This window comes from Raphanus sativus, chromosome 5, assembly GCF_000801105.2.
Source record: "Raphanus sativus cultivar WK10039 chromosome 5, ASM80110v3, whole genome shotgun sequence".
In the NCBI taxonomy this organism is placed as follows: Eukaryota; Viridiplantae; Streptophyta; class Magnoliopsida; order Brassicales; family Brassicaceae; genus Raphanus; species Raphanus sativus.
Genome location: NC_079515.1, coordinates 32396489 through 32411899, shown reverse-complemented (window position 1 = coordinate 32411899; position 15411 = coordinate 32396489). Strand labels below are relative to the sequence as shown.

Genomic DNA, 15411 nt, shown 5'->3' with positions numbered 1-15411 from the left:
CTTTGAATCCAACTGTTCCTTTCGCTTCAGAACACTAGTAAGGGCCCATTAAAGCTAATATAGCACATTGTTAGATATGAACAATATGTGTCTTGTAAGGTACATAAAAGCCCATTAGTGACGACAAAAAAAAACACTGTGACTTGTTAAAGCAAATACTCTAGTGGTGGTTTTGAATTTGAGAACTAAGCATCATATGTCATTAATACTTGGACTGAAAGGCAGGAAGAGCTGACTAAATTGATTATCTTTGTAATAACAATAAACAAAAGTAAAATAATAAAAATAAATTAAAAAGAGAGATTATTTAGGAGTAAACAAGGTTCAAGAATATAGAAAGAAGAGGATGAACATTGATAAACTCCATGAGCATTAATCAATCGATTTATATTATAATTCATGCCGGTGCATCTAAGCCAAAAAAGACGAATCTTTGTGCGATTTGATTCTTGTTTGTTACGTAACAATTGTGCGATGAATCTTCTTAATCGTGGACATATTAAGTAGAATTTACGAAGCACCAACACTAATTAAAGCTTTACGTGCTGTAATAAAATATAACAAAATTGGAAATATGCTCGTCTCTAAAATTTTCAAAAAGCTAAATGACTTCCCAATTCATAAGCTATGCATCAAGTACGAGAACTCTAACGTGACCCACTAAAGCTTATACTCTCTCCGTTTCATTTTATTTGTCATTTTATATTTATGTACACGAATTAAGAAAACATATGATTTTGTATATTTTCAAAATAAAAACATAATTACTTATACATTTTATCATATTTCAACCAATAAAAAATAAAATAAAAATTCTTTTTAGTGAATTTTGTATTGAAAATCTAAAACGATATTTATTTTGAAACGAAAATTTTTCTAACAACAATTAAATCGAAACGGAAAGAGTATAATATATGAAGTCGTTTCTTTCACTATGTTTATGTATGTGTCATGCAAGTAGCAATGACATGCTTAAATGGCCCCTCATGCATATATGATGATGGACATCAAACGGGTCCACGCGTATAGTTTATGTATAGTTTCTAATCCAAATGATTTGTCCTATAAAAATGATTTGTCCTATTGCTCGAAGTCAAGATGGAGAAAAAACTAATTGTTACAATTCGTTTTTGTAATGCATATGCATTTAATCACTATATGGGTATATGTGTAGGAGATGTTATATGTTTTTGTGTCATGGCATGTGCAGTTATATGGCCCTTACTCATGAAGCCCACGTGAATCAAAGCTTGGTTCAAACTCTGGATGTTACATAATCAATACGTTGATACAGAAATTCATTTATATATTAAAAGAATCTGAGTCCTAACTAAACTGAATTTTTTTTTGGGGACAAAGTCCTAACTAAACTGAATATGATTCAAAGCCCTTGGTGAGTTAACAAACTCGACAGGTAGCGATTATGACCGTCCTTAGGCATTATATTATACAATCTATCACACGTCATGAAAGTTGAATCCCCTTAAAACTGTTGGAAGAAGATTCCACTCAAGAATGTGTGAAGTTCTGCTCGTTTATTTAATTAACATTCATTTTTTTAAAAAAATTGCTCATTTTAGTTAATTGCCTATGCTCAAAGTTCTTGACTATGAGTCTTTACTGGTAGAACTGATTTTCAGATTATCAAGTGTCATGACATTACATTAGTTTATTTACTTAGCAACGTTCCATTAGGTTTAGACTAATCTTGGAATCAACATTTACGTATTAAAAAAAAACATTTACGTATTAATTTAAAACAGTTCGTAAATTTTAACATCATACCGATATAACAATAAACAAATTATATATGTTAGTTTGCAACTACTTAAGTTGACGTACCGATTATAATATAATATTATCATTCCATGTTGCTTAATAATATTTGCGAGTAACGACCATGATAAACGACGAAAGTTTCTGTACAACGACTACATAAATCTCAGTTTGTATAGTTATGGTCGGTCATATGCAATGAAGACTTTTAAGTAAATGACTTAATCAGTATTACTCATCACGGATTCTCAAGTCCAACCAAATTCTCAATCAGTGGCGGACGCAGGTGAGGAGGAACGGAGTCAAGTGCCCCCATCTTTTTTTTTTCCTTCAGTAATTATTATCAGTAAAATAAATGCTTCCTAATTCTATAACTAGACATAATGAAATAAAATTTGTGCCTCCGTCTACATATGGTTCTGCATCCGTCCCTGTTGTCAATCTCTTATTTCTCAAAGTAGGCTTATCTATTACTACATTTTAATCGAATTATTTATTAACAGATAGGCAGACTTTTTTGGAGACTCAACCACCAAGTTAATGCTCTTCACATGTAAGGATCATTTGCCGTTACGGCCGGTATTGCCGCGTATCATGCTCATGTTAAATGAAATTTCGGTCAGTAAAGTCGTATTTATATAGTTTCTAGTCTTTTTTTTCCGTCAAATATATTTTTATTAAGGCCAGGATCCAAAAAATGAACCCAGCCCAAACTAAGAAACAAAAGGCCATCTCGACCCGATTACAAACTAGTCAAAGCCCGACATAAAGGACAAGAGAAACATGGGCCGAGCCCAAACTAAAAAACCAAACGGTGCATCCCAACACGTGTCGGTAATAATCAAGAAAAACACGTGTACAGTCCTCAACCTAAACGAGGTTACACGCGTCTCACCGAAACCGCCACCGAATCAACCTCTCCCGGAACTATCGCCGGAGGAAAAACACCGCCGGAACTACTCCGGAGAACTCTGCAACGCGAGTGTACTCACCGACGGTTCCCCATAGTCAACTCGGGAACACAAGACCTTCATCTTTCCCCAACGCGAGTGTTACTTACTTATTTTTAAGGATTGGTTAAATTAATTTTAGTTTATATTTTATTGTTTTTTTGTAAAATAGTGTATATTTTAGTTCTTTTACATACACCCAAAACACCAAGTATTTTGAAACCATCTATATATTAAAAGAGTGGATTACATAATACATACAAACTTTTGATTAAAATTACAACGGGATATTATATTTTATATATATATTGCCACTGCAAATCCACATTCGGACTGAGTGCATTTTTAAACACGTAACAATTTTACACCCGAACGAAAAATAGCATAAGAACTTACCCAGATATTATGAATATAACACTTATATAATGATATTATATCTACCTTGGAAAATGAAAAATACTTTTCCAAAATATAAAAAAATGAAGGAAATAAAGAAGAAGAAAAAAATTTGAAGCTTTTTTTGTTTGTCGGTCTCAAGCTTAGGGAGATGAATAAGTTCATCGCTCATCAGGTACACGGTCGGACCATGAAACCCGGAAAACCCAGTTAGAGACTGTCTTCTTCCTCAAACTCTTGAGCCTTTCATGGCTGCTTCTTGATATCATCCGTCCACAGTCCGTGGACTCTACGAATGTTTTGAGCCTCTTCAAGGCCAAATCGAGTGTACCCTCGCTCATATTAGCGAAACAAACCCTAAACCAACCCGGTTCGGTGCAGTGGCAGGACGAACCGGGCGAGATGTTTAGTTTCACGTTGTAGACAATCTTTTTCCAGAGGTCGAGCTCTGCTTCGAATGTGTTTGTGTCCAAGAGGTGTCTCATGTCGACCCAACAGAACAAACCCGCGTTGCTTCTCAGGCAAGTAATCCCCGCGGACTCAAGACCAGACACTAGGCGTTTCTGTCTGGACTTGAGTCGTTTCTGATTCTCTTCGAGGTACTGGCTTGTGAACTTCTTGTCTGAGAGCAATGCAGAGAGAAGGTACTGAGTCTGAGAAGAAACAAGACCAAAACTCGACATTTTAGTCGCTGCGGACACGATCATATCGTCGTTGGAGTAGATCGCTCCCACGCGGAAACCAGGAAGTCCAAGATCCTTGGAAAGGCTGTAAACTACGTGGACTCTTTTAGAAACCTCGGTGTTTTCGAGTTTCTTGTCTTTCAAGACATCCATCACGCTTATGAACTGTTCGAACCCGAACATGGTGCCTGAGTAGATCTCGTCGCTGATGAGATGAATGTTCTTGGAAGTGATGAAGTCAACGAGAAGGTTGAGCTCACGTCTGGTCAACGCAGTGCCAAGTGGGTTTGATGGGTTTGTGACAAGAACTCCTTTGACTTTGAGATCAAGCTTATGGGCTTGTTGGTAAGCTTGTTGTAGAGCTGATTCCGTGATTTGGAAGCCATTAGAGCTTGAGCAGTGGATTGGCACAATCTCAGCTCCTGTTCTCCATTTAAGATCTCTATCAAATCTGTAATACATCATCAAAAAGCCAAAACGTAAGCTGATAGTTTAAACGAGTCTCCTTGGAATCCAAGTAAAGTGGAGGTAGGATTATAACTGCAACTTACCCAGGATAGTAAGGAGTAGGCAAAAGGAAAGCATCGCCAGGCTCTGCGAGACAAAACATGAGAGTCTCGTTCGCAGAGGTCGAACCAGCGGCTAAAACAATGTTTTTGGGATCAAACGTGACTCTGTTTCCTCTTATTTCTTCCATGAACTCAGCCATAGCCTATATAAAAAAGAAACATAATATGTTATAATGAGAATATAGAAAAAGAAATGTTACTTGTGGTGCAAGAATTGGTTAGTATCTTTTATTGGATTTCTAGAAGACAAATGAAGCTTACTTTTTTGAATTCAGGCATGCCGTGATAGTCTTGAAAGAGAGCAAGCTCCTTGAAAATGGATTGACCGTTCCTCTTGAGACTAGCTGCGTCTGGGTTCTTAGCTAGCCATGACTCGATTAAATCGAAACATAGCTGGTTTTCAGCAAGACCCATCTGGATCATCCCATCAGGGTTCTTGATCTCATCGTAAGGATTCTTCTCGTACTCTTCCCATCCCAAGAAGTAGGATGAGTCTTGCCCATGACCATTGCTTGTCACTTTTGTTGAAAGCTGTTTCATTTTTTTCTGATTTTAAGTCAAAGAGATTATGGTCGGAAAAAGAGAGAGAGAGAGAAAGAGATCTTGATTTAGTGTTTAAGACTTCGAGCTTGTGAAAAGTGATGAGAAGCACTGGGTATGTTGAGAGATATATATAGATAATAACAATCTTACGACATTTTGAGTAATAAAGTGCGACAACAGAATCAGAAACTAGTTTAGACTTTTTTGACCGCCCAGACAATAACATAGTTTTAGTAAATGTTCGTTAAGACATGTGAGGCAACTTCTGTTTAATTATTTTTTTAATATGACTCTAATAATCAGTCAGCTATTATTTGCAATAGTTCTTATGCTATTTTAAAATAAGTCATCCATCATTAATCGTGCATTCACACATACAACAATAAATCTAACTCTAGTTCTTATGTACATATAAAATTGAATGACACATTTGGAGATTAATTCCCTAATTTATGTTCGTTTCCTAAGATCATTATGACGTATTAAAATAATGTAAGTTAAATGATTAGCCTTTACGCGTTTCAGTCACCGCCGGGCCGTCCTTATAATGACCATACTTTAGGGACTAAATCTATGGCAATAAAAAAAAAGCAAAATCAAATGCCATTAATGGTTTAATTGTAAAATTTGAATTTATTATGATTGTTATTTTAATATTCGTCTCATCAAGTCAGCAACAAAATCCCCTTTATGGAATTAGACAAAATTCGTGAGCTTAAGTACATTATAGTCTGTTTGACAAAAAAAGTACATTATAGTTTTTCTCCAAAACTAATGCACCATTGCTTCGTAATTCATAATTACTAAATAAATATGGTAAAACTACCATAAATCATTGTCTATAGAATTTGACGTGTAAAGAAATTTTCTTATAAGAAGTTAAGAACATGTAAGTAAATGTCAACACTTTGATCTATATAATACTTTAATAAAGTAAATAACGGTGGTAAACGTAAAATTGGAAAACAAGGAAACTGACATACAAGAAAAGGGAAGATTGACAAGTGGGATCAAACGTAAGTGGCTAAGTGCCATACCGACATCGAATTGCTTTAAGATTATGGATTGGCTCTTTAAACTGATATTGCAAAAAAAAAAAAAGTTTATGTATTGCATATACGTAAGCATCTAAAATACTTAAATACATTTATTTATACAGAAGATGGTAAATCAAACCAGCTGATTAGTTATATACTTATATATTTAAAATATTACAGTTAATAATAGCAAAGCCAAGTGGACTAGATCAAAGCCAATGTTGGGGTAGCTGTTGGTTTGTAAACTATGCCCCCAGATTTTCAGGCGACGTTGTTCAATTTAACTTTGACTCCAACTATCAACTAACTTAACTGGAATATTCTTTGGTAGTTATAGTCTCTAATTATAGTATATTGTTGTTTCTCTAAAATAATAAAACCTGACGTCAGAAAATCGTTATTATTTCAAACTTATACATTTTCAAATGCATTTGAGTTTTAAAATAATTAATAAGAGGTTGCCATTTTCTCAGATTATCTTTCAAGATTTCATAAAGCTCAAATTGATTTGATTTGGTGCAGCCAATATGGGTCCTCGAATAACACCTCCTAATAATGCTAAAATGCAAAACGACTCATTAAAATTAGCATGTGAAATTATCCTTCTCATGATGATGAAGCCATATATTTCGGTATTTATCATCTTATTCTCGATTGCGTTTTCTGAAACTACCAAAAGATATCATATCAACTCATAGATGCAATCATATAAATAATACGATATAGTTTAGATTCTACAGTTTAAAGAATCAAGAAAGAAAACCATATTTTTATTTTCTTGCCATTGAACAGTAGAGTTGTTATATTCCCTATATTACAAATTACTTTCCAGGAAAGGGAGTAGAGGAAAATAAAAGGACCCAAATAAAGATAGAATGTGAAATGTGTAGTTTAATACAGTATATTGTAGCGTAACTGAATTAATTCTTATAAAATCATAGAGGAGGAATTAGAGCCTTGAGGGGAGGCACATGGAGATGCAGTAGAAATAGGGTTTAAGAATGCATGTGAAAAGCGTAGGTTAAGACCCTACCCACCCCAAATCCTTACATCAAACAACAACATTTTGTGACAACCATCGTGATCTTTCCTTTTCCAATTTTGTTTTTCTTAATAACCACCATTCATGTTCCAAAAATTGAAAACGTGGGTCCCATTCAACACTCTTTCAAAACCTGATATGTATTATATAGTATATTTTTATTTGTATTATGTGTTTTCTTGAATGTTTTAGTGTCTTAGCTTCTTCTTTTTTTTTGGTCAAATGTATCTTAGCTTGTTTGGTGGTCGAATCTTCATTTCTCCTGATTTCTCTCGTCTAACGGAGGGTCGTTGTATCTCTGAATGCGATTCTAGTCATAACCAATTATTATCATGGTAAATGTCCTTAGAAAATCGACTCTTTCACAAACTCTCAATATCTTTCTGTTACAAAGAAATGCATGGTTTCTAAAAATATATAATGTGATGCAGTAAAGATGGAAAATGAAACGAAGAGAAACTATTTTTAATATAAAAACAAAAAAAAATGTTATTAATAAATAGTAGTTATTGGAAGATTTGTATTGTGACGGACTTTAATATGTGTTAGTCTAGAACATGGATCAAAACGTTGTATCTACATATCTTACTTTAGCTCTCTTTTGTCATTGGAAAAAAGAAGAATTTACATGTTTCATAATTTTAGTCTATTAAAATGTTACTCTGTGTATATGGACAAGTTGGTCTTGTATATTACAATTGGGTAGGTCATATAATCAATACCAAAACCAATGATAAATCAGACAAAAAGTTTGATAAAACACAAAAAAAATCCCACCTGCATTGGATACCAAGTTAACAAACAGTATGGTCAACATATGTTTATGTCTTTATAGCAGCCTGTGATCTGTGTGTTCCCTCTCGTTTTCCATACTTACAAATTTATAGTATCCATGCTGTATTTTTTTGTTTGTATCTTACTTTTAGAAAAATAGTTCATCTTTTGTAACCAACTAAAGATTCAATAAAAATGAAAAAAAAAATTATTGAGCCGCTAATATATATCATAAGATAGCCAGTGTTTGGACTCAAGTCAACAGAGAAATATCAATATATCATTTACCACCCATACATATAAAACAGTCTATTAATATCAGGTGTTCTGTTTCAGAAAAAAAAAATATATCAGGTGTTCAGAAAGCTCTATTTGATTTTATTTCACTTTTTACAACACTGATTAACATGTTTGATTTTATTTATTGGGCCCAGCTCATTTAACCAGATAAAATAGAGAGTCTGAGAGTGGACAGTAAACCGATTCTTGACTTGTAGAGAGTGAGTTAACGCCTAATTTCTGTGTCATCAAATTAGCGACATAATTTTTTCTCTAATTCTGTTATTCGACCAATACCAAGCTACATATGGTATTAAGTTCTACTTCTTCTGTTTTTTTAAAGAGTGTCGCTGTGACATTTTTCATACAGATTAAAAAAGTTGTTGAAATATATGTAAGTTGTAATTAATTATACCTCTTTGACCAATAGTATTTTAGATAAATAAAATTATTTATAAAATCAATGTAGTTTACAATTAATTTTCAGCTGAAAGTTAGTATAATTTACATTGGAATTATAAAGTGACACTTTTTGTGTAACAAGAAAATGAGTTTAGAGTGACACTTATTATGAAACAGAGAGGGAGTATCAGATAATGTAAGAACTTAAAATAAAATAAAGGCAGGCTAATTTATTAAATAGTTAACTTATGAATCAAAACGTTGAGAATGGAATACAATTTCTTTTTTGAACATCTGTTTCTTTCTATAGAGCAAATAAGGCATATAACAGAGAGTGGAAGATATATTTGGTTCGCAGACAAGTAATAATAATACTAATAACGTTCTAATGTAATGGCTTGAGGTGGAAGACTTGACAAGCTGGTTTGTATGACATCTTGGACGCTGCTTTTTCGAATTTCTTGCTTCCTGCTTCGTTTTCCTCTAAGTTCGTCTGTGAGAAGAAACGGGTCCACCAGGACGAGCTACGCATTTTAGCCTGCAAAAAACAGTAAGACTGCATCAAGATCACAGAACAGGACAAGTATTAACCTAAACTACATCTGCCAAACTGATAAAAGACTCTCGACTATATTGCAATGTGTGGTTTTTCAACCCTTTGAGAAGAAGATGGTTTTTCTTGAACTTACCGGTCGTCCCACTTTTGACAACTCTGCAGCTTTAGCCTTTTGCTTACCAGGATTACCTATAATTTGATCAAGATTATAAGTTTTATCAGAATGGATTGATTACATCTCTTTGGATACTTTAGTCATAAGCAGTTTTTTTTTTGTCTGAAAGGGCGGGTTTTAGTTACCTGCGAAGAGAACGACACCATCTGAAGCAACCCGCGCAAGTTCAGGAACGGTTTTGTTCAGATACTTTGGTGAGAGGTAATCCAGAGCATCCGAGACGATCACAACAGAAAATGACTTAGACCGGTAAGGCAGAGGGAACTTGATGTCAGCCACACGTACAAGGCCTTTACGCAAAAGACTTTTGCAGTTGGAGTCTGCATCCTCTACATCATACGGCTCAACACCCCATGCTTCAGTCTCTTCTTCCTTCAACAGTGTAGACACCACTGAGCATGTTTCAGGACCCACGTGCAAGACTTTCCGCATGCTATCTCCGTAAGCATTCTTGAGAACAGGAATGGCTCTTTGAACTTCTGATGTGCAGGAATAGTCACCTGTAAAAAAAATTGTTAAAAACAAATTCATTCGACAGCTAACGCCAAGGTGTTGCAGGTTAATTCGAAAGACGATCTTACCTGTGATCTTGCTGACTTCTCTGATAGTTTTAAACAAACCTGTTATTACAGGAACCTCCAATTAGGGCTTACAAGTCGAAATAACAAACAAAACATACTCACTCGGCGGAAGAGAAACAAACCTGGACCACTGAAAGCATAACCAATGAGAAGGCATGCTCCCTGGTAATAATTACAGTTTCAGAGAAATAAAGAAAAATAAGTCAATTTGTATCCTGTGAAAGGAATCACTAACGAAGCAGGAGACTAATTTCATCATACCACGAGAACAAGGCAAATAGAAAGCAGAGGAGAGGAACGTGATTTAGAGTGCAAAGCTCCTACAAATGGAAAGCTTCCACTATCCCCTCCACGCCTCGTGGAACCTCCTACTTGCCTTCTTGACATGACTAAAATCCCTCGAAGCTTTCCTTATACCTTCAGACCAAAAAATAATAATAATAATTGAAATCTACCAATCCACAACTTTTAAACCACAAAGAACACATTTGAACTAGCTGTGCTATAATAATAATCATTCATGCATCAATATCTTTACCAGGTATGGAATCAATTTATTCTTTAAAAGAAAAAAACAGATCCACAGAAACAAACCAATACCATCGATGTAGATCCATGGAACAATGAGTAAGAATAACAGAAAAAAAAACTATCCACGAGAAAATCAAAAGAGGAGAAGAAAATGCATACACACCTTGATTTCGAATTAAAAAGCGATGTTTGGATCCAAAGATCTCAGATCCGAGAAATTTTCGTGTGTGAAAGCTTTCTTCTTTTTAGCTACTAGCGGAGAGCTTCGCAGTGTTATTGTCAGACAGACATCACAGTCACTCCCCAAAAACGCCGTCGTTTAACCTCTTCACAAAAATAGACTTCTTGCCGTTCTGCCGACACTATCAACTCTCAACACAACATGCATTCTACACAACTTGCCGTTACGGAGTCCTCCCCCGCTTATTCTTCTTCCCTTGTCTATCTTTTCTAGCTTTAGCTTTCTCACTCAAATCCTCCACACCTCTTCTCTTATACATCTTAAAACTCATCTCTCTCTCAGCTGCCATACTCCTCACCTTCTCCGTAATCTCCACCGCGAATTCCCTATTATACAGTTTCTTCAAACCCTTCATAAGCTTAGCAAATGTATCAGGTTGCATCATAAAGTCCATCTCTATCATTTCAACACAATAAGAGCATGCCTCCTTCAAATAACCTTTCGAGAACAACGCGTGGATCCATATCGTCCACGACGATACATTCAGCTCGCATGTGCCTTTGCTCCTGACGCAACTCCAAACATCTTCAGCCATTTCGAGCTTCCCGTCTCTTAAAACAGAGTTCAGTAACGACTTCAAAGTCACGTGCTGAGGCACGGAGAACAGTCCACGAGTTACCATTTCTTTGAACTGTTCGCAGGCTTCGAGTAAACAACCTCGGGTTATTAATCCATTGATCATAATAACAAACGTATCTACTTCGGGACGCAAACCGCTTGCTTCCATTTCGTTCCATAACCGAACAGCTTCTTTTACTTCCCCCAGCTTACAAGCCAATCTGATAACGACATTGTAAACGTCAAGATCGAGATGATCATACCCTGTCTGCTTCATCTTCTCCATCAACTCCAAACACTCGTCCAGATTTTCTCTCTTCTCATGAGCCGCCATGAGATGCATATACGTAAGCTGGGACGGCACGAGCCCTTTCTTTATCATATCATCTAACAAACCGTAACACTTGACAATCTTCCCCGATTTACAAAACCCACTCACCAACTCAGTGTAAGTCACAGTATCAGCCTCGCATTCATATCTCTCCATCTCACCAAACACACTCATCGCCTCCTCCATTCTCTCCACCTTACACAACGCCTGGATCAAAACAGTGTAACAACTTGCACTCGGCTCAAACCCTCTCCTCCTCATATCTTTCAACACCTCATAAGCATCAGCCATTTTACCAGCGCCAGCATAACCACTCACCAAGTTGGCGTAATCAACAACCTCCGGCTCAAACCCAGCTTCCTTCATCTGAACCAAAACATGCTCAGCTTCCATCATCCTCCCTTCCTTACACCAACCACACAACAACGACGCGAAATACCTACGATCCATCCGAAACCGCAACCTCATATCCTCGAAAAGCCTCGCACCGTCCTTAACGCAACCGTTCTCACACAACGCATCGAGCAAACACGCGAACACGTACTCGTCCGGCTCACGCATTTCGTCGAGCACCTCGACGGCTTTCCTCACCATATCCGAACCTTCGAACCTCCTCGCGAGAACGGCGAAAAGCTCCGGCTCGATCAGCTGCGGGTTCTCCTTCCTCATCTCCTCGATCAAACTCCAAACGGCTCCGAACCGCCGCATCTTGCTTATGATTTTCACCATCGATCTGTACACTTGGCGGCTGTGGCAATAGTGGTGCCCAGGCCGCTTCGCCGCCCAGACGAAGAATCTGTAACCTAGGTTCCCGGCGTCTCCGCAGCGGTTCAGGACGCGTTCGATCAGCCCGGGGCGGAGCTCGACGCCGGATTCGTCGAGCGCGAGTTCTAGTTTCGGAGCTCTGGAGTGGAATCTCCGGAGGATTCTGTACGCCTTCTCTACGTCGCTCGAGAACTCGTCGTTGTTGGAGGTGGTTTTCGTGCGGTCTTCTTCGTGGCTGTTCTCGAGACAGACTAAGCCAGTCCCGTTGCTTCTTCGGAAGTTGGATTGGAGAGCTCTGGAGACGTGAACACTTCTGTGGATTAGGTCAAACTGAGACTTGAATTGGGGAGATTGAGATACGAATTGGCGTTTGCTGAGAAAACTCTCGAGTATGTGGGAGAATCTATGCATCTTGTAAACGCGGCAGCATTTGATAGTGGCACTACTGTCGAATTTTTCTTGGCCGCCGTAAGTTATAAGACTTAAAAACGTCGTCGTTTGATACTGTAAATATATTTGGGCCTATTTCAGATACTAAATGGGCTGTTATCAACACTTGATTTAAGTAATTGGCGAAATAAAAAATGAAACCCACTGAAGTTGAATTATACAGTATTCCACATCCTTTAAATAAAAAAGATCCACAAGAAATTCTTTTTTTGGGTCATCTAGAACTTCAATGGGCTATTTCAGATACTAAATGGGCTGTTATCAACACTTGATTTAAGTAATTGGCGAAATAAAAAATGAAACCCACTGAAGTTGAATTATACAGTATTCCACATCCTTTAAATAAAAAAGATCCACAAGAAATTCTTTTTTTGGGTCATCTAGAACTTCAATGGATAAGCATAGATGTCTCCTCAACATTCAACATCCTTTAAATAATGGGCCCATCTAAAGGCCAGGTCCACTTTCAACAGTTCAATTCAAATCTAAATTCTTAAAACCTGGTAGCAAAGATTAATCAGTTAGATTTTAATGACATCAAAAATCTTAATCCAGAAGAATTATCAGCAATTAACAAACATTAATTTTTCATAACTAAAAGTACCAAAAAAGATTACAAAACATGGAAGCTGTAAAAACCTCACTCACTAAACTGACAAACAGGGAGATAATAAGTATCAAGCTGCCAATATTTTTGCTTGACACCTTCCCAAACTTCATCACCAAGACAATCCTTAACCGGCAAAGGAATCAACTGAGTACTAAACCCCAAACTCTCAATCTCCAACGTCACCAGGTTACAATACACAACATGAAAAAACGCATTACTCCCGCAAAACCCATTAAAATACGAATAAACCCCATCGGGCTTCAAAAGCTTCGGAAGTCTCTGATGAAACTCCCACAAATCTTCGTAATACTCTCCATACGTATCGAAAAACACCCCATCGTAGCCACATTCATCAAGCTCATCGACAACATCCTGCCACCTCCCGAACACAATCCTCACGTTCTCCTTCTCACCCCAACCGGACTCGATCATACGCTTGTACACATCCGGATGAGCTTCCACGATCGTGTGTTTTGTCGGATTATACCGTTGTATCGCTGTATCGACGAGTCCCATACCGAAACCGACGTTGAGAATCGACCCGCCGTTTGTGCATATGGCTTTGGCGTGAGCTTCCATCAGCGGCTTCTCCCAAGCCATCATGACTCCTTTGCTCTCGTTATCCATTATCTTGTCCTCGCTGAAGGTGACTCGGTCTTGGAGATACTCTCGGTTGGAGTACTCGTTCTTGGTTTCTTTGCGAGCGATGGTTCCCAGGATCAGCTCGGATTGGATTCCGGTTCTGAGGAGGAGGTCGAACGCTTCTTGGTGCCCTGCTTCCATGGCGAAGTCTCCTGCTGAGAGGTTTGATGGGGATAATGCGTTCCATGGAGCTCCCGCTTCGAGCAGTTCGGAGATGATCTCTGCGTTTCCGGTTTTGGCGGCGTGCATTAACGGCGTTAGACCGTCGATGTCGAAGTGTGAAACGTCGGCGCCGGAGGTAATCAGGGTTTGGACCTTTTTCAAGTCGTTGGATTTAGCTGCCAGACATAACTGATCTGCTTCTTCCATTAGGTTTTGGGTTATTAACAAGCTGGTAACAGTAAAAGTTAAACACTAATTAGAAACAATCAAACAAATCACTATAGTAATTTAGTATTTTTTTCTCAGATATGATTAACGAAAACACACAATGTAATCACAAACAATGTCGCAGAGAAAGATTAGTAAGAGTGGTAAACAAAAAAAGGGCTCAGACACGCACAAACAACAAACATCAAGAAAGATTACAAGAGTGGTTTTTTGGTCCCTCGAGTAATTTTCAGCATCGAGAAATGTTTTTTTGTCATCATCGCCTCTAAATTTTTTTTAACAAAATCGACCAAAAGAAAGACTGAAACGAGACTGAAGAATTCAAAAAGATATATGGAAGGTAGTGTTAACTTTGCCTTTGTTGCAGGGGTGAATCAGCGAATGGAGACGATTATGAAACGAACGGCGATTCTACTAGCTACTTATTTATACATCTGATGGTGGATTTACAAGTAGGGTTTCGTTGGGCCTTTATGGGCTTTTAATGTGACATAAGTAGATATTTCAATGGGCTTATTTCCATTGACTGTTATTTTGAAGGTTACTCCTAGTGTAATTAAAAGGAGCTAAGAGTAAGTTATAAATTAGGAAGATGAATAAACAACTCCTACTGATGTATTTAGTTCAAGTAGCTGTAAGTTATTTTTCTCCTTAACCAGATACAATCCATGATCCCATGGGCATAATGCATCTCCAAATATAAAAGCCTATATATGATTTCTCATTTCTTTGTCAAAGCCCAATGCGAATCTTAATATAAAGTCCGTGCCAAGTCATATCTTCTAAAGCTTGGGTTTCATTGGGTTATTTGTGGGCTTTTAAAAATATGGAGCTGGTATATCAATCGGCCTTCTTTTATGGTTCATTTATCTTTTTTTTTGTGACACATTATGGTTCATTTATCTATATTATTAAAACTAAATACATTTTAGAATTATTTGAAAACATGGATAACAATACAAAAATAGAATATAATATTATTTGAAAAATGAAGTATATTATAAAAAAAAAGTAAACTTATGTTATTAGGAAAAATTGTAAGTCTATTATATATATAGTAAAAAAAACTATCTATCAGAATCAACTTTAAAATATACGAAGATGACATAAAATACTATTATAAAAAAATA

General features: G+C 36.9%; 4 protein-coding genes and 1 non-coding gene across 7 annotated transcripts; all 5 read right to left on the bottom strand.

Annotated features, from left to right (window-relative positions):
* Positions 1–3014: 3014 nt before the first annotated feature.
* Positions 3015–4996, bottom strand: LOC108861750 (1-aminocyclopropane-1-carboxylate synthase 5). Its single transcript, XM_018635698.2, has 3 exons — positions 4636–4996; positions 4357–4517; positions 3015–4256 (listed from the first exon to the last, which is right to left on the bottom strand). The coding sequence occupies exons 1-3, from the start codon at positions 4912–4914 to the stop codon at positions 3284–3286; spliced, it is 1413 nt and encodes a 470-aa protein (XP_018491200.1). The 5' UTR covers positions 4915–4996; the 3' UTR covers positions 3015–3283.
* Positions 4997–8663: 3667 nt separating this feature from the next.
* Positions 8664–10608, bottom strand: LOC108805121 (probable pectin methylesterase CGR3). The gene is made up of 7 exons (XM_018577089.2): positions 10458–10608; positions 10025–10180; positions 9886–9925; positions 9764–9802; positions 9308–9682; positions 9141–9196; positions 8664–8989 (listed from the first exon to the last, which is right to left on the bottom strand). Exons 2-7 carry the CDS (start codon positions 10148–10150, stop codon positions 8837–8839), a joined length of 789 nt encoding a protein of 262 aa, XP_018432591.2. The 5' UTR covers positions 10151–10180; positions 10458–10608; the 3' UTR covers positions 8664–8836.
* A 90-nt stretch (positions 10609–10698) lies between these two features.
* LOC108861749 (putative pentatricopeptide repeat-containing protein At5g65820) lies at positions 10699–12639 on the bottom strand. The gene has a single exon (XM_018577088.2). It carries the CDS (start codon positions 12598–12600, stop codon positions 10699–10701), a length of 1902 nt encoding a protein of 633 aa, XP_018432590.2. The 5' UTR covers positions 12601–12639.
* Positions 12640–13209: 570 nt separating this feature from the next.
* On the bottom strand, positions 13210–14691 carry LOC108857199 (protein arginine N-methyltransferase 2). Of its 3 annotated transcripts, none has more exons than XM_018631151.2 (2): positions 14638–14691; positions 13210–14282 (listed from the first exon to the last, which is right to left on the bottom strand). In XM_018631151.2, exon 2 carries the CDS (start codon positions 14258–14260, stop codon positions 13280–13282), a length of 981 nt encoding a protein of 326 aa, XP_018486653.2. In that variant the 5' UTR covers positions 14261–14282; positions 14638–14691; the 3' UTR covers positions 13210–13279. The 3 variants fall into 3 exon arrangements, with proteins under 3 accessions (XP_018486653.2, XP_018491203.2, XP_056866241.1); XM_018635701.2 differs by having other exon boundaries at positions 14633–14667; XM_057010261.1 differs by lacking the exon at positions 14638–14691 and adding an exon at positions 14454–14626.
* On the bottom strand, positions 14437–14546 carry LOC130495386 (small nucleolar RNA snoR126). Its single transcript, XR_008934657.1, has one exon. It is a non-coding gene; the product is annotated as a small nucleolar RNA snoR126 (small nucleolar RNA).
* Positions 14692–15411: the final 720 nt, after the last annotated feature.